At 38.5% G+C, this 19944-nt stretch overlaps 1 protein-coding gene across 1 annotated transcript in view; it reads left to right on the top strand.

Moving 5' to 3' along the window:
* The window catches only part of LOC127640970 (adhesion G-protein coupled receptor G7-like), a 56060-nt gene that overhangs the window by 6978 nt on the left and 29138 nt on the right, over positions 1 to 19944 (top strand). The window contains exons 5-9 of the mRNA XM_052123711.1: positions 146 to 477; positions 3760 to 3841; positions 3956 to 4114; positions 4257 to 4416; positions 4568 to 4763. Coding sequence (XP_051979671.1) covers positions 146 to 477; positions 3760 to 3841; positions 3956 to 4114; positions 4257 to 4416; positions 4568 to 4763 — 929 coding nt within the window. The remainder of the gene's footprint in view (positions 1 to 145; positions 478 to 3759; positions 3842 to 3955; positions 4115 to 4256; positions 4417 to 4567; positions 4764 to 19944) is intronic.

Here is a 19944-nt window from a genome sequence, read left to right as displayed (position 1 = left end):
CACAATAAAATACTTCTCAACCCTATTCACTGTGGGCAATATACTGTATGCATTGCACCTGACCGGCTCAATAAGGGTAGGGTTGTGTAATGTGCTTACAGATTTGGGACAGTATCCACATATTTGTACACACTCTTTGCTACAGGAAGTCAAGAGGAGGGAGCCCTACTCTGCTTGTGGTGAACCTCTGCTTGAGTATGACGATTTTCTACCTTCTCTTCATCTTCGGCATTAACAAATCTGAACAACATACAAAGGAGATACAGTTTTCTGAGCAGAATATGGTTCCTGAGTCAGATCACTATCAGGACCCAGATCAAGGTCCTTGCACAGTGATTACAGCCCTTCTTCAGTACTTCTTGTTGGCCACATTCACTTGGAATACTCTATATGGCGCAAACGTGTACCTCCTCTTCAAAAACAAAGTATCTGGAACGCCTACGTGGTTTCCAAAGGTCGCCTTTGCAGTTGGATGGGGTAGGAGACGTTCAAAGTCTTTAAAACTTCATTACATTAGAAAACTGCTTGGGCCTGGGTAGCTCAGCGAGTATTGACACTGACTACCTTCCCTGAAGTCACAAGTTCGAATCCAGGGAGAGCTGAGTGACTCCAGCCAGGTCTCCTAAGCAACCAAATTTCCCCGGTTGTTAGGGAGGGTTTCTGGTATTAGTGGTTCTCGCTTTCAATGGTGCACGTGGTAAATTGTGTGTGGATCGCGGAGAGTAGCATGAGCCACCACATGCTTTAAGTCTCTGTGGTGTCATGCACAATGAGCCACATGATAAGATGCATGGATTGACGGTCTCAGAAACTGAGGCAACTGAGACTTGTCCTCCGCCACCTGGATTGAGGTGAGTAACCGCACCACCGCAGTTTTCATGACTTTCGCTTTAAAGAATATTCCGTGTTCAGTACAAGTTAAGCTTAATCAACAACATTCTTGGCATTATGTTGATTACCACAAAAGTAATTTAGACTCTTCCCTCTTTTTCTTTAATAAAAGCAAATATCTGGGTTACAGTGAGGCACTTACAATGGCCCTCCATTCACTTCCAATCCGTAAATGTTAAAATACTCACTCTTTTAAAATTATAGCCAAAAGACATAACCAATATGTGTGTTAACATGACTGACGTGTGATAAAATCACTTACTAACCTTTTCTGTGCAAAGTTAAATAAAACTTTACAACTTCGTTGCCATTACGATGTAACGTGGAAGAGTAGATGACCTCAAAAACAATAATTTAAACAACTTTACAGATGAAATAATACACAAGTTTAAACAGAAACATTTATGTAAGTGCTTTAATAAAATTATAAGCTTCACATTTCTGCTTTTTAAACCCTCCAAAATATTGTCCCCATTCACTTCCATTGTAAGTGCCTCACTGTAACCTTGAAACATTATGCCACAAATGATGTCGATTGAGCTTAACTTGTATTTTACCTGGAATATTCCTTTTAGTTAAAGATTCTTGAACGTGCATTCTTCTGCCGATGTGGATGGAACAACGTCCTAAAATACTCTTGACTGTGTTTCCTGTGCTACCATTTAGCGGCACTGCAACATGGCATACATTTCAACCAGTGTCGTTCGATTCTTAAACAAATTACTGTTACATGCCGGATTTGTTTTTATCTATAGTGTGAAACATACAGTGCAATAATCAGATTCCCAAACAAATGAGTCTTATGAGTTGCCTATTTTAAATCTACATCGCAAAGCACATCACGACCAGTGTAGCCTGATTCCCCAATGATGCCTGTTATGAGTCTGTTCATTTAAACCAACACAGCAAAACACAGCGCAACCTGTGTAGCATAATTCAGTAACAAATTACCCTTATGAGTCTTTTCTTAACCTCATTCTGGCGGGAGTCGCAAAACATACAGCGCTTCTTCCAGAATGAATAACTCTTTTCAACAAGTTCATATTTGTGAATCAAAAACGCACTGAATTGCAAGTCATGTATTTAGTCATTTTCGACTCGAAATGAAACAAGAATTGTTACTGTGCTATGTGCATTTAAAGGAATATTTTGGCCAAAAATGAAAATTCCCTTATCGCTCATGGCTACCCAGATGTGTACTTTTTTCTTCTGCTGAACAGAAACTAAGATTTTTAGAGGAATATCTCAGCTCTGTTGGTCCATTAAATTGTCAGTTCACCCAAAAATGAAAATGATCCTATAATTTACTCACCTTCAAGCCATCCTAGTTGTATATGACTTTCTTCTTTCAGCCAAACACAGTCTGAGTTATATTAAAAAACATCCTTGGTCTTCCAAGCTTTATATGGGAGTGCATGGTACCTTAGATTTTGATGTCCAAAAAAGTGCATCCATCCATCAAAAAAGTAATCCATACGGCTCCAGTGGGTTAATAAAGGCCTTCTTAAGCAAAGTGATGCTTTGTTAACTTTATAAACAATAATCACTGGCTTCCGGTAACGGCCATTCACAAGAGAGTCAAGTTCCGGCGTATGACATAGGCGTAGCGTAAGCTCTGGTGAGAAGTGACAAAAGCGGAAGCACGTGAAAAAAAGGGAATTGTTTTAGCTATACTGTAGATTTGTATTAGTCTTAAAATGGTGCGTACGTGCATCTATCCAGTCATTCCAATCATTCATTTATGGCAGCAAACACTCTCAGCCTCTGTTGGCATTACCTCGCATTTCCTGCATGAGCACCACCATGTCTCCCGTACTCTCCGTCTACCAGATTCTTTTGTTCATGCTGCTGCTGCAGCCTCCTCAAATGGGGCTGGGCAAAAAACGAAATCTCCTCTTCTCTTATATCGACTTTTTTCTTTAAAAACCCTCATCTAATTCGTTATCCTCATCTAAAACATTGGCACATGTTTTGCCATATGCATTCGTCATACGCCGGAACTCGACTCTCTTGTGAATGTGCAGAAGGCCGTTACTGGAAGCCATTGATAATAGTTTATAAAGTTAGAAATATGGATATTTTCCTTACAAAAATGCATCGCTTTGCTTCAGAAGGCCTTTATTAACCCCCTGGAACTGTATGGATGACTTTTTTGATGGATGGATGCACTCTTTTGGGCTTCAAAATCTAAGGTACCATTCATTCCGATTCTAAAGCTGGGAAGAGCCAGGATATTTTTTAATATAACTCAGATTGTGTTTGGCTGAAAGAAGAAAGTCATATATACCTAGCATGGCTTGATGGTGAGTAATTTATGGGATAATTAAAAATTTTGGGTGCTCCAAAAAGGACATAAAGATATACAGCATAGTTTTTTACTATAATTTCTTCTCCTTTCCCAGTAGGTGGCAATATGCACGAATAATGCGAATCGCCAAAAACAAAAGAAGAAGAATGTGAAAGATTTATAGTAAAAATAAGGACTTAAATCCAATCCTATTGTTTATGAAGACAAGGATTTAACCACTGGAGTCGTATGGATTAATTCTATGCTGCCTTTATATACATTTAGGAGCTTTTGGAAGATTTGGAACCCCTTGACTTGTATTGTGAGGACATACAGAGCTGAGATATTCTTCTAAAATTCTTTATTTGTGATCAGCAGAAGAAAGAAAGTCATAAACATCTGGGATGGAATGAGGATGGCAACAGTCTGCCAAGGCCATTACATCGAATAAGAATAGCATTTTTTATTTCCACATCTTCCTCATAAGTACTAAAAGAATAATTAAGAAACCATTATGGAACTGGAATCAGACTTGTTAAATAATTACTGAGTGCCCATAAAGTGCCCTTCTTCTGTCTCAGGGTTTCCTGCTGTCATTGTTGGTATCTCACTGGGCTCTACCTACAGTGTGGAGAACCCTTTAGGTTATCGACGAGAAGAGTTGTAAGTACCAAAATATTTCAGTTTTCACATATTATTTTCCTTTTGGTTCTGCAATTACATTAATAATATGTCAAATTAGTGACCCCCCCCAGTTGTCACTCTTCTCTGCTGCAGTTGTTGGCTGGCTTCCCTGGACCAGAAACAAAATTTTGATATGCGGAAACCCATGTTCTGGGGATTTTTGCTCCCTCTAATGATCATGCTGATCTCCAACACAGCATTGCTGCTGTTCTTCTCTCGCAACGTCTGCAGAACCAACCCTAATTTAAACATGTACATTTACTTTTGGTGCAGTATACACTTATAATAACACAATAAATACATTAACATGATTGTACAAGTCCTTATGTTCAAGCACTCTCAGTTCTCAACTAAAAGACTTTAATGTTCCACCATCAACACTGTTGTCATTTAGGACACGACAAACTCCACTAAAGAAGAAGATTTTGAGTAGTTTCTCTCTAGCTGTGATGCTTGGTCTGTCCTGGGTCATAGGCTACATTATGCTCACCACTCATGAAAAAACTCTCAACCTCATCCTTAGTGTGGTTTTCTGTCTCTGCAACACAACACAGGTGTGTTAATGCATATACACTCTTCATCATGGCTTCATTCATCAGCATTTTTTAAATATTTGACTGCAAAATAATTTTAAAACTTTATGGATTTCAAATGAAATCTGCAATGCTTCGATATTGATTACGGATTTTCTTTCCATTTCCAAAGGGCATTCAGATATTCATTTTATTCACACTGAAATCTTTACTAAACAAGAAACCAGCTATTCTGGACTCAATACAGGTAGCAGCTATAGGCCTCCACAGGAGAAAGTTCTCTTTAAGGAAAGGTAACATACCAGAGATCAATGAAACCTACACAGCCACTGATCAGGACTCTATCAGTCTACCACAGGTCCTCAATGGTAATAACCAAAAGAGTCATTTTAAAATTGTGGGTACATACTTTATGTATGTCTGTAATTTTAAAATAGTAAGACAACTATTACTTTCAAGCTCATCATTTTAAATACTCTTAAAGTCTAGCTTAAAGGCCTATTATTGTTATCATTGACTATTTATTAATATTTTAATTAGATATTACAGATGCAGCATTGATACTATCATATAACACTGCTCCTTTGTGACAACTGCAAATGTAACACTTTCCATGTCCATGCCATGTTTCTTTAGAGCTGGAGTAGATAATTGAATGTTCAGACTGTGATCATCACCTCAACATTCAGAATTAAGGGACAACATGCATCGACACTATGAGATGAATCAGGATGTATACTGTAGATGGTGAGAAGGATGGATACCAACTTGTGTCATTGGTTTATTTGCGCTGTAATGGTAATTCAGAGTATTTGCATGTAAAACAATACAATGCCTTGAATTAAATAACTTTGTTGACTTATTTATGGTGCTGTTTCCATATTTATTTATCATTCCACATATTTATACTTTTATACTCAGTGGAGAAGGTAAGTGTTCTAATATACTGTCATTACAAGATAGTAGACCTGTAAGCCAGTCTTATTGATGAGGCAACTAAAGTAATAGTTTACCCAAATGAATAATTCGGTTATAATTTACTTGCCCCAGTGTATTTTCAAAAACCTGTATGACTTTGTTTATTATGTGGAACAAAAAAAGAAGATGTTACTGTCAGGTGAGAGTAGTTGAGAGGCAAGGATTTAGAGCAGAATTGCAGTGATGGGCTTTCATTAAATAACAAATAAAAAATTATAAAAAAATAAATAAAATAAAAAACACGAAACAACCCACAGGGGAAAACATCACAATGCAGGGCAGAATAAACAAACCAACTGGCTGGGCTGGAGAAGGAGAGCCTTGAGGTCCGGGCTAAGCACTGGAATCTCCAGGGAATTACAGGAATACAAACAGTCAAGACGAACACCACGACAGGGAAACATCCACAACAAACTGGCACGGGACAGAAAACACAATGCGGGACATTGAGATATCAAGAAGAAATCCCCCACAGCTGACTTTAAATGGAACACAGCATAATACAGGTTTGGGTTACGGTTCGCCCCAGTCTTTTTGCCACCACTTCCGACTGAAGGTGTGTTCGACTGCATCTCGATTTACCAATAGACGAGATTTGTCGGTTGCAGTCGGGGGAGGTGTTGAAAAGAGAGCTGTCAATCCGGCCACTTTTTTGCTTCCCATCGTGTGCTGAACCTACATCAGTCACGCAAGATCACGCGATGTTTGCTTTCTTTATTGCAGACGAAGTGGAATTCAGACGCTTGAATCTTAGACATAACAACCAGGAACATCGTTCATTTGAAAAGGTTATGTGCTGCTTAATACAGTGCCTGCTGGTGTACATGATAAAGTCCAATAAAAGCCTATATTATTTTAATACTAATAAAGCAGACAATATTTTTAATAATTTTTCATTTTTTTTTTTTTTACGAATAAACCTTATGTACTGTTACAAAACCATGGATTTATTTTGAAACCATTTGAGTTTTCTCGAACTTGAGGTGTCAGAATGAACACTTTGGTAAAGGCATACTACTCTTATTTCTGCCATAGACTAACATAGCAAAAGTAGTAAGAGTAGTATGTGAAGTATGCAATTGCGAATATTTTCTAGTGCTTTCATAACTCGTCTGGATGATTGATTTTTTTCATCTACTGTTGAAAAGTAGTCGTTTCTGCCTTACTCAATTTTAACTCTCGTATGGGAACAATTAAGGGAGAGAAACAGGAGGCTCTTAATTTGCAAATGCACAAACTTATTATTGGAATGACTGTGTAAATAGTACGTTCATACAGTCAGTTTCCCAGAATAGTCTTATATTTTTTATATTGAAAACAGTAACGTCTAAAAGTACGTGTAAATAATTAATTAAATAATTATTTATTGAACCACCATCTATTTTAATTGTAAAACTATGCTCAATGTCTGCTATTGCTTCTGAGAATCTGAACTCTAAAACCAGATCACCAGCTCTTTAGATCCACCAGAGAGAGCTATTTACAAGAAGATAGACGGTTTATTCCTAAATGGCCTTGTTTCTGCACAAATAACATGTAGTGGTTATTTATTTCCTGTGTTTGCTATGTGAAGCCCATTGTGCATTAAAAAACCTGTTAACATGAAATATTAGAAATCCTCAAGCCATGACTGTGGTCATCTAATTGATGAGGAAATAACATAGAAAACATTCAATATCTATATCTTACTTCTTGAGGGCTAGATAATGAGAAGAACATGATGAGATTATTGAGTTATTTTCAAGTGCTGCTGAGGATTCAGATCAGATGCCAGACCACTCTGGTTGTTGTTTTTGTCCTCAAAGAGACACATGTCCAATATTACTGTTTGCCCTCCAGTTTAGGCGTTGAATAAAACTGTGTAACACATAATTCACTATTTATAGTTGGTAATCCACACAGACTAAGGCGTTTTCTCTTCCTCTGGTGACTATGACCTCATGGCTGTTTTGTGAACAGTTCTGATCTGTATGTGCATGTGTGAATGCTAATACGTGAATAGTAAAAGCATCTTGGTTACAATTAGTGGTTGACTGATATGGGTTTTTTCAAAGACCGATGCCAATACCAATATCTAGAGAGCAGGATGGCCGATGGCTGATATAAATAACGATAAACATAATACAATTCAACAACAGCAAATCAGATGTACACAAAATGTCAAAACTGAAACAAAACTACTAACATTTGCATAAACTTGAAAAGAGAAAACCTTGAAAACAGACAGTGTTGACTATCCATTGAAAAATCTGTTGGTAGATTTTGGAACTGGCAAGGGAATGTTAACTCTTCTGTTAATCGGCCAAGCCAACGCAGTTATCGGCCAATGCTGATGATCGTAAAATGGTCAAATATCGGCCAATGAATCATCCTGGCCAATATATTGGTCTACAACTTTGTGGGCGGTTTGGACTAACAGGTAAACACAAAGACAAGTTGATTCATAAATAATTGTACCCACGAGAAGATATCTCTTGAGTGTGTTTCAAGTCGTGTGTTTTCTGCCTCCCCAGATTTGTACAGAGGGCAACCTGAACGCTTTCAGGATTGTTTTGAAGAACCAAATTTCTAAGAACCCTAATGTTTTGAACTGGTTATTTAGTGTTAAAAGCTTCCCTGGATGTCTGGGTGTGAGTTCAAAGCTCTAGGTATTCCTTCCTGGCCTGCTGCTTTGCATGGAACTCTTGGGGTACTTACTGGCCAGAAGGTTTCAGAAAACAGCTGACAACACACTTCTGACTGTTTAGTTCACACTTAGGATTTACTGCAGAGGTAATTAGATTTCCTTCTTTAACCACCTCCTCTTCAGAACTTTCCTGAACTTGTGTGTCTCTTAAAAACAGTGGCATATTCTGGGAATTTGTGGCTATCATGTGTCACTGTGATCTCAATCCATGATGGTAAGTGACCCGTTAGTATCACACTTTACAGGCAAAGGGCACACATACAAAAATACTGGCCCCTTGGGATTATGACACACATTGTGACTATTTATGAGAAGGCAGATGATTTCCTGTGTGTATGGCAGCTCTGTTCTTGCCCATTTGAATTATTTTGCATCATAGGATTTTTGTTAAGGGGTCAGAAGACTTTTTACTGGTCTTATTATCATTGATGAATTCTTGGATTTTTTTTTATTTTACAGTTTTAGTAACATCTGTCGAAAAATGTGTGATTATTTTAAGTTGATAAATATAAAACTATTTAAAGACATTGATCTAGCTTATTAAATACATATGATTGTTAATACCAACATAGCAGACCACATTGTTGGTCACAACTGAACCTTGCTCAATTCAAACTTTTATGATATGAATTTAAAGCCCTCTAAAATTCGCAAATGCCTTTGATTTGTCACGCCCGGTCACTTTTAAAGCAGCACTAATTGGCTTCTTTCAAGTTGTGGCGACTTTTGTATCATACTTTTTACATTTACATTTATGCATTTGGCAGACGCTTTTATACAAAGCGACTTACAGAGCACTTATTACAGGGACAATCCCCTAGAGCAACCTGGAGTTAAGTGCCTTGCTCAAGGACACAATGGTGGTGGCTGTGGGGATCGAACCAGCGACCTTCTGATTAACAGTTATGTGCTTTAGCCCACTCTGCCACCACATTACTTTTACTCAGTTGAAGTTATTGCTGGAAGGGCCGGTTGTGTTGTCCAGTGTAGGGCTGATTGTAGAGGATTTCGGGACTGCTCTTTTGCACGGAAGAATATCATGGTTTGAGTGTTGAGGTTATCTGCTCTTGCCTGTGCTCCATCGAAGACATATTCAAGCACAGAGCTGGAGTCATAATGTGCTATTTTCATGTAAATATTATGCTATTAACATAATATTAGTAATATTAGAGATATTACTTACTTTAAGGAAGATAAACAACACTTTTATTTTTATATTATTCAAGTGTTTTATCCACTACACATGAAAGGAATGTTCCGGGTTCAACACATGTTAAGCTCAATCGAAAGCATCTGTGGCATAATTTTGATTACTACAAAAATGTATTTGAACTCGTTCCTCCTTTTCTTTACATTTACATGTATGCATTTGGCAGACGCTTTTATCCAAAGCGACTTACAGTGCACTTATTACAGGGACAATCCCCCTGGAGCAACCTGGAGTTAAGTGCCTTGCTCAAGGACACAATGGTGGTGGCCGTGGGGTTAGAACCTGTGACCTTCTGATTAACAGCCCTGTGCATTAGCCACTACACCACCACCACTTTAAACAAAGAAAATCAAGGTTTTTCCTGTGAAGCACTTACAATGGAAGTGAATAGGGAAAATTTTTTTTAACATTAATATACTCACTTTTCAAAAGTATAACCACAAGACTAGGGATTTCCCGATACCATTTTTTTAGACAGAGTATGAGTACAGATATTTTTTTTTTTCTCTGAACTGCATATCAACAATTTGTTTCAATTTTATAATGAAAATAGTGTTTAAATAAATAAATTATTTCAAATGATTGATTCATTTGATTGAAAAATCTAATGAAAATATAACAATTCATTTTCAACATGACATTGTTTATATTTATTAAATGAAGTGCTTTTATTCAGAAATTCACTGCACAATCTAAAATACATTAGAGTTATATTTGATCAAATAAAGTGCTGTGCTATAGAGCATCACAGATGTAAGATATTGCTTAAATATAATACCATCACTATTGATTTAATATTATTATTATTAGTTGTAGTAGTAGTACATCAGTGAATGTTACATTTCTGTCATAATTTTAATTTAAATTGAGCTTTCATTTTTGCGGAGCTTTATTTTGAAGTGTTTCTGTGTTATGACCAAGTAGCTCTGATGTTATGACAAGCTTCGCACTCTGGAAAACGCCGGTCGCGCCACCGAAGAAGAAGAAAAATCCACCGAAGTAGAAGTCGGTGACACTATGTGATTCAAAGTGATTATTAAACCGCAAAGGCGTGTGAATTTGTGCTCTGTTTGCTGTCATCTGCTTTAAACAGAGTGCTTGATACTCATTCCCTGTATGAGCCAAGGAGGATTAAAAGGTACTTGCAGCTGGCGTCACACAGCACTGTCTTCACACATTCACAAGTGCTCACATTTGCAGCATCATCCACTCTATCCAATATATATATATATATATATATATATATATATATATATATATATATATATATATATATATATATATATATATATATTAATAATTTTTATCCACTTTTCTCCCAATTTGGAATGCCCATTTCCCACTACTTAGTAGGTCCTCGTGGTGCCGCAGTTGCTCATCTCAATCCGGGTGGCGGAGGACAAGTCTCAGTTGCCTCCACTTCTGAGACGTCAGTCCACGCATCTTATCATGTGACTCATTGTGCATGACACAACGGAGACTCACAGCATGTGGAGGCTCATGCTACTCACTACGATCCACGCACAACTTACCATGCGCCCCATTGAGAGCGAGAACCGCTAATCGCAACCACAAGGAGGTTACCCCATGTGACTCTGCCCTCCCTAGCAACTGGGCCAATTTGGTTGCTTAGGAGACCTGGCTGGAGTCACTCAGCACAACCTGGATTCGAACTCATGACTCCAGGTGTGTTAGTCGGCATAAATACTCACTGAGCTACCCAGGCCCTCATATATTTATATAATTAAATTGCAGATTTTTTGTGGTAAAATAATCAAACTTAATGTGATATTAATTTGTACACTGTTTTGGTTATGACATTCGTACATCAGATGGCATCTGTTTTTGGTATCTGAACACTTTGAAGGGTAACAATTTTAAAGAGTACCAGTACAAGAACGCGGTATCTGACCTGATACCGATACCATTATCGGTCTCGAGTAGTGACGATTTCTCAGGGCCTTCTCTGCTGGCGTAATATGCCAAATAAATATTTTTTGTTGACTTTTTTTGTATTTAAGATCGCTTTCCACTCCTAATTCATCTACAAATGAATAGCAGACAACTAAAAGTTTATCCAATCAGACTTTATTCCTCGATGCTTACAAGCAAAGTGTGATCACTGTTTCACAAATTACATGCCCGAAGCCATGCTCGTTAGCCGAAGCAGTGCGTGAGTTTGAGCTCCACACGCCTTCAGAGTTTCCAAAGAATCCCCCAACAGTCTAAGTGAATAAGCATCTAAAGTCAGATTGTCAGATTCATCAGCCAATCAGATTGATTTATTTGTTCTTGTGGGTGTAGTCTTTAGGATATGACCCAGTCCAGGCCTTCTAGCTGGCCTTGAGTGACGCAATCACACTTTAAGTGACGTAATTTGAAAGCGAAGAGCACGAGATCTTGCTGAAGCATCGACTGTCATCATTGCTGTTATTGTAGTTGAGAATATATATATATATATACACATGTATTTAAATGTCATTTATGCAATTAAACTTTGTGAAAATACATGTTATTGCACCCCTGCTAGTTTTTGATGCTTTTTATTAAATTCTTTTTACCTTTTACTGCTGTCTGTGGTGCCTTTTTCTCATGATATCAGATTATTTACATTTCTATTTCTAAGTAGGAAAACAATTTCACTATACACAGAAAAGCACATAATAGGACACAAATAACCATTAATTTTTATGTAGGCTCTATATGGTAATACAAGATAATGTGTTAATGTGAACATTGCTACACTCATATTAGCCTCAGTGCTTAATAGTTTATTGTGTATAATGAATTAGTTTATTAATTAGAGTAATAATAAAGTATACATTTTCATAGTAGCCTAATATGGTAAATGGTCTGCACTTATATAGAGCCTTTTTAACTTTAACAGTATTCAAAGCACTTTACACTGTGACACATTCACCCATTCACGTCATGCAAGTCACTAGCCTGCCATTGGGAGCAACTTGGGGTTCAGTGTCTTGCCCAAGGACACTTCGGCATGTGGAGTTGTGTGGGCCAGGATTCGAACCATGGCACCTATTAATTTAAATACATATTTAACTTCAAGTTACCATACTATGGTTCTTAGTGGTGTACTGTACACCATGCCAGCAAGAAACCTACCCTGATATACATTCTGTAAATTCATGTGGGACTATAATTACAACAGCCAATTTTTTTCAGACACTACTACACCACTGCCTAAAAATGTCTGTAAAAATTTATATTTAAACAACTTTATAGCTCAAATAATACACAAGTTTTAACAGAAGAATTAATGCAATTAACTTTATAAAAAGTTGTAATTTTATAATAAAATTATAAGCTTCACATTTCTGTATTTAAACCCTCCAAAAGTTGTCCCCATTCACTTCCATTGTAAGTGTGTCAGACAGTGAGAGCAAGACAAAGAGACCCAAGAGCAGAGGAACAGTTTTATAGGATTTATTTACAGTTCAAATAATAATTTCAGCAGACTTATGAGGAATCCCGCAGGCGATCGCACATGCCGTGACGACGAGGATCAGAGCCGTGAGGAAACCTCAGCTAAAGCCTCTTGCGTACAGCAAACTGGAAGACAACCACTCTCCCGGCATGCAGGCAGAGATGAGGAATCCTCCGCTGAAGATTCATGAGTGCAGATGACAAGCGTACAGCAAACTGGAAGGCTACCGTAGTCCCGACAAGCAGGCAGAGACGGACAATCAAACATATACACGAGACACATGCAGTACTTATTATACTTAAACAATCTCTACAGACTGCATTCATTCAACACTAAATTATATTCAACAATCCAGCAAAGAAATTGACACACGAGGGGGATTAAAATAGGCAGGTACAAACAAGTGACAGGTGCTGCTCCCCAGCTGAAAGGTGGCATGATCAGCGTTCCCATGGAATCATTCTTGGTTCCCATAGAAACACTGATTCGGCGTGCCAGTAGCACCTGAAACACACGAGGGAGAAACGTCAACACAACTAGACCAAAACAAACAGAACATGGAGCATGAGTGTTCAGATCCCGACACAGACCGAAACCGATCCATACAGGAAGTCAGGATTCAGACACCATACTCTGTACATGCAACAAGACCGACCGAAGAGCACACGCGCTCACACAAAGAACGTACACGAAACACAAGACATGGGATGATGTCACGGTACCGTCAGACAAAACCCCAAAAGAGTGATAGGAACGCGACATCACCGAAGAGCGCATGGCGGTAACTCACACCTGGACCCGTGCTCTCAACACAAAGACAGGACATGGGACGATGATGTCATGTTCCTGTCAAACTAGGGCCTCACTGGCAAGGCAAGGGCCTCACTTTAACCTCAATGTTTGCTTTTTTTTTAAGAAAAGGAGGAACGAGTCATAATAAATTTTTTTATTAATAAAAAAAAAAAGAATTATACATGCATTACTGGGCTATGAAATCAGTACATTATAAACATCTTGAGATGAGCAGACATTCATAGGTAACTACTTTGTACTAATTGTGGCTTTTAGATGGTCCACTCACACTATCTGCAAAAATGCCAATGGAAAGTGACAAAAACTTGCTGTTGTCACATTTCTGAGACTAGGGTAAAAGAAATACGACACCAGCACACACATTTAGAGACACACACACACAATCTTGAAATTACAGCAATGTTATAAAATACTCATAAGTCATGAAAATGAGTAAACATGTAAGAGTAACTTTACAGAGAAAATATATCCAACTAAACACATCGTGGTCGGTGTAATATTCCCCTCATAAAGTTTGATTCATTAAAGCATGACAACCAATATAAGCTTAAACAACATTACCAGAAAACATATCCAAGCATTATAGTAAGTAATTAGCTTCGCTAAGCAGTTAACAGAAAATATCCAGCTGGAGACTGATTTCCTGTTGGTGCTGTCCTGAACTGCGTCTGACAGAGCAGCCATAGATTCCCAAGCCGGTACACACATGACATAGTAGCTGGTCCTTCTTTACTGTTTTTACAGGGGTGGAAAGAGTACTGAAAAATCATACTCAAGTAGAAGTACTCTTACTTCCCAAAGTTTACTGTAGTGTGAGTAGAGTAAAAGTAGCAGTCCTAAAAACTACTTAAGTACGAGTAAAATTGTAGCTCATTTAAAAGTACTCATGAGTAGTGAGTATTGAGTACTGTGTTGAAAAACGTATGCCCCATTAGAATGAACACTGTATGCCAACTTTTAAAATACATCACTTATCCCTAATAAACACTACATGAATCTGATCCCAAAATATATAAGAGAGACATGATAACAGAAATTTTAAGATTAAAAAGTTATTTTCAGTACACTGATCGGCATTTTAAATCTTAATGTATGAAACAATTACATTAAAATCAGTTTATGCGTAGGGTCTAAATGTCCCTTAATGCCGACAGTGTGTTATTGTTGTGCATAAAACATGTTCAAACAATGCAAGGAAAGCAAAAAAATGCTAATAAGCAGGATCACTTGGCACATCATGTCCTGCACAATAGAGGAGGTAGAGCAGACATGGGAAAAGTTGTTTGGTACAGGGACTGCATCATGCTTAATAATTCACCCAAAAATGAAACTTCTCTCATCATTTACTCACCCTCATGCCATCCTGGATGTGTATGACTTTCTTCTGCAGAATACAAATTAAGATTTTTTTTTAGGAATATCTCTTTTGGTCCATACAATGAATGTTAAAATATTGAAGCTCCACAAATCACATAAATCAACATAAAATTAGTCTAATCCATGTGCCTGCAGTGGTTTAATCCATGTCTTCAGAAGCGATATGATTGAATTTAATTCCTTTTTTACCATTAATTCTCCTCCCTGCTCAGTCAATCTCCACTTTAACTTTCACTTTCTTCTTGTGTTTTTGGTGATTCACATTCTTCATTCATATCGCCACAAAATGGGCAGAGAGAAGACTTTCTAGCACAAATGTACTTAAATATTGATCTTTTTCTCATCCACACATGTCATATCAATTCTGAAGTAATGAAATAAAGCACTTGTGTTGTATGGATTACTTTTATGCTGCTTTTATGTGCTTTTTGGAGTGTCAAAATTTTGGCACCCCTTCACTTATATTGAATGGACCTACAGAGCTGAAATATTAGGTTGAGGTTGATTAAATGATAAGAGAATATTAATTTTTGTGTGAATTATTAGTTGTGTTCTCATTCTAATGCATGATGCACAATCTTCTGAAGTTTGTGACCGGTGGAATGTTCTGCTGAAGTATTGCTCTGTTTTATAAAAGGTATCATAATTGTAAATTATTTTATCATCTTTACTTTCCTGGTAATTTATTATACAAATTAACTCTCTCTCTACATCAGGGGTCGGTATTATTAAAAAACGAACAATATTTTTTAAAAATGGTATTATTATAAATGTCACTGTTTTATTCAATTACATAAATACTTTTAAAGCTACTCTTTGGCCAAAAGTAGTGAGAGGTTTTCTCATTTCCTTGTTAAAGTTGTTTGATTAAAAGCCTTTATATGACACAGCCTACTAGACAGTGCTCAATTCGGTTACATGTACAGTTCAAGTCCAACATTTTGATGAAAATACACTTTTTGTCCCACTGTTTAAATTCACTTTAGACATAAACGACTGCATTTATATGAAATCCTCATCAAGACCATTTAGGTGCATTAGTGCTCAAACATTATCCGCCTGTCAATCAAACAGCACGCAGCAACAGATGTCAAGAAATATAGAGTCAATCTTTTATATTTCATCTAGATCAATCAACCAGTGGTGTCCTTGCTATGGCGATTGATGTAATGAACACCCCTATTCTAGATGTATAACATAGGCTAAATATAGAAAACTACCATTGTGGCAGGGCGGAGGGCGGGGCCGGGTCGTGATTATACACACCCAGTCCCTTATCAGGCTAATTAAGCCTCCAAGAGGGATAATGGCTGATGGCAGACAGTGGTGCAACGAGAGAGAGATAGTTTACGGACATGTCCGTCGTGTGTGTTTGTGCCTTTTTAAATTTATCATTAAAACTATTATTTATATTGTCAAGCCAGTTCTCGCCTCCTCCTTTCCATTGACTACGTTACACTGGTGCCGAAATCCGAGAAGGAGGAGGGATACGCCGTAGTAGAATTCTCACCACTACCGTCCACCCCAACGGAGAAGCCGCGGCCATCTGCCGGGGGACGAGGAGCCCAACCGTGAGTGGGGAGGGGCTCGCTGCCGACTGCCTGGAGTGGGAGAACCGCTGCCAGGGCCGGGGAAGATCCCTTCTGTTCCTCAAGAACGCGGCGGAGCATTCCGTCTGCCAGGGGCTGGAGGTCTGCCTCCGATCCGCCCGGAGAGGCGCGGCTGTCATCCATTAGAGGGTGGAGGAGTGACCAAGGAACAAGCTACGGCGTATTGGAGTGTGTTTTTTTAAATCTCTCTCTCTCTCACTGCCGCTCTGCGTTGGCCTTTTCCCTCTCATTTAAATTTTACAGGTTTTTTCATTTAATTATTTCTGTTTCCCTCCCCTTGTCCCCTCACTCGTCCAGGTAGACTGGGATGACCTGCCAGCAGACAGGGCAAGAGGCACGCCCCTCCCCAGGGTAAGGGGGGGTGCACGTCATGCCGGGGCTCCCCTGCCTGAGAGAACGAGGGAGGAATGTGACAGGGCGGAGTGCGGGGCCGGGTCGTGATCATACACACCTGGTCCCTTATCAGGCTAATCAAGCCTCTGAGAGAAATAAAGGCCGACTGCGGAGGATTGTGCAGGAGAGAGAAATATTTTACGGACATGTCCGTCATGTGTGTTTGTGTCTTCTGTTTAAGTTTTATATTAAAATATTATTTATATTGAAAAGCCGGTTCTCACCTCCTCCTTCCCATTGAACTCCTTTACAACTATATACTCAATATACTCAAAATATACTTGTGGCAGCGGGGGCGTGGTCAAGCGCCCGTCCGGCAGAGAAAAGCGGTAAGGGCGCTTACACCTGAGCTAAATTATACCTACCACCTGTGTCTAATTTCAGTGAGCACGGGGAGAGCGGGATAAAAGTGGCAGCCACAGCACCTTTGAGAGAGAGAGTCGGACACAAGGAAGCCTACTGTGTTCCTTAAAATGATTAACTGTGTGTAAATTACAGTGTATGTGGGAAGTGTGTACATTAAAGTTACACCTTGAGCTTGAAGAACTGTCCTCTCGTGTCATCCTTGTTGGAAAGTGTCACACTGCTCAAGTAAAAGTAAATGTATAACATTTTTAAACGACTTAAATAAGTACAATTCTTGGGGAAAATTAGTTAACGTACAGTAACATGAGTATTTCTAATGCGTTACTTTACACCCCCTGTGTTTTTACAAACATGACGCAAACACGCAAGGATGAATGAAGCCTGCGATTTTGCACCAAATCTGTCACAACAGCTGAAAATACAAATAATTATTGTATGCTACCCCTAGTCCAGTGATGCTGTGACATTCTTTAGTATCTCTCTCTTTCTATCTCCCTGTGTCAGTCTTGTTGCACAACCAAAACACTCTTCACCTCTTACCTCTTAAATGCTATTTGATTGAATAAAGTTATTACATCTGATTAACTATTATCAACTGTAATCAAATGCTAGAGAGCAGTTGAGAGCCAGAGACACACAGAAAGTATAAATACTGGTTGTGAGATGTTTGTCTTGTTTTGTCCACCTTGAGTATGATCCACCTGGGTATAAAGCAAAGTTTTCTGTGGTCATGCATGTGTGAATGTGAAAAGCATAAACAAGGCTGAAGAATGCAAGGCCACAGCAGATCTGAGTCATTCAGTCATCTTAGCCAAAGATCCCTGTGTTTGTTTTGGTTGCTTTGCTCACCAGGGGGTCCAATGTCTTGGCTCAGAACAAGATCATATCCTAAGACTTAGGGTTTACAGGAATTCCTGATCCATATGTTTGTGTGTATGCACCTGACTGTGAATGTGCGAGTATGTATTTGGCTGTAGATCAACCTAGTGTTCCAGTTCTGTTAAAAACCTAAATGCTGAGATTTGTAGGTCACTGAGCTTGTGAATCTATGGAAAGGTATGGGAAGGCAATCTCCTGCTGTGCTCCATGCTAGAATTTATACAGGTTCTCTTCCTTTTTGTTTCTCTTTCCTTGCTGAATCTCTTCATTCTTCCTATTTTACATCTGTCATCCCATTTGTAAACTATAGAATATGCAACTCATGGAAACCTTTAGTTTTACAATCCGTAATGCAGTGTACTTTTTCCCAAGCCAGAATTCTTAACGCAAATGCCAAATGCTATTTGACATTTGTATTGACATTTTTAGCCTTTAAGCAGATAATTAGATGAAGCAGACCCCTTATATTGAATGTTCCTCCTGAGACTAAAGGCTAGCGCATTTATAGTGCTATCGTGATAGTGCTATTATGTCTTGTAATGGTCAGTTGCTCTAGCCTTTCAGAATATTTACTGCATTTACCATTGCATGCTTCTGCACTATTCTATGGCATTTTGTAGTGTGAGTAGTGAGTTCACACTGAAAAATTAAACAAAGAGTACTACGAGTACCCGGATGATGTTTTCTCGAGTATAAAATGTTTCTTCTTCGACTCAGCTACTGTGGTTTTCCATACGTATCGTAAAGGGTGGGGCTACCTGGCCGCAAAATTAGCTTGTCAAAACAATTGTAGCCTAATTAATGGTGAATGTGGCAACTACTGAAACGCATATTGAGACGGAATCTTGCAAATTTAAGTTGCATGCTTGACCATCACCACACGCTGTTCGAATATATACATTATTTAAGATATGTTTTGGACTGAGGTTGGCTAATGTGCTAAAGCTTCTGTCAGCTGAAAAATGGAGCATGTTTCCGTGAAGTAAAAAACATTTAGTGTTCCATTTGAGACAATGTTACACCTCCAGTTCCATACACTAGATGGCCGAGTGTAAGTGCACAGTTTATAGTGCGTCATTTGGGATTTAGATATACACTTTTGAGCCCATCCAGATGCATCTGACGAAAAGAGCAACACTAATGATCTCCAGCAAATGTTGCGTTTTGGATATACTGTAGATCCTGGTATGCTGGTTTTCCCATCAGGCTTCTTAACTAGATTAACCAGAAAGACTCAATTGGTCAACCAGTGTTACCAAAAATACATGGATGGTTGACCAGCATTTTTGATTTTCTGGCCCACAAGCTAGACCAGCACTAGACCATCACTAATCAGCATAAACTAGCCATAACCAACATGAAAATCCATGTTGGTGTACAGTAAGCGGATGTTTTCAGCAGGCTTATTGACTATTGTTATTGAGTACAATTTTAATGTTTTAGTAACATTGAAGCAAAGATCAGCTCTGTGGGTAACAGGATGTTTTAGTTACTTGTGCAGGCAAAGTGTGTTTACCCTGCTGTCAAAGTGGCCTGCCTCAGGCTGCAAGCCCAACCGCTTTCTCCTTCCTGATCTGTCAGTACTTTTATCTGCTCTCAATTATGGGCCTAGCATCTTGGCTAATATTAAAACAAGACTGGTAAAATAGGATAGAAAAGAAAAAGAGAACACCAGCTGATATTTTTTGTCTTATAAATTCCAATGAATCTGATTTAACCCAAAAGTTTAGTCTTCTGCAGTCACAGGTTTGTTAGTGATTGACGGCACGTGGAGGGAAGATGACCTCACGTG

Source organism: Xyrauchen texanus, chromosome 50 (genome assembly GCF_025860055.1).
Source record: "Xyrauchen texanus isolate HMW12.3.18 chromosome 50, RBS_HiC_50CHRs, whole genome shotgun sequence".
NCBI lineage: Eukaryota > Metazoa > Chordata > Actinopteri > Cypriniformes > Catostomidae > Xyrauchen > Xyrauchen texanus.
Note: the sequence above shows the minus strand (reverse complement) of the source record. Positions and strands in the feature narration are given on the sequence as shown.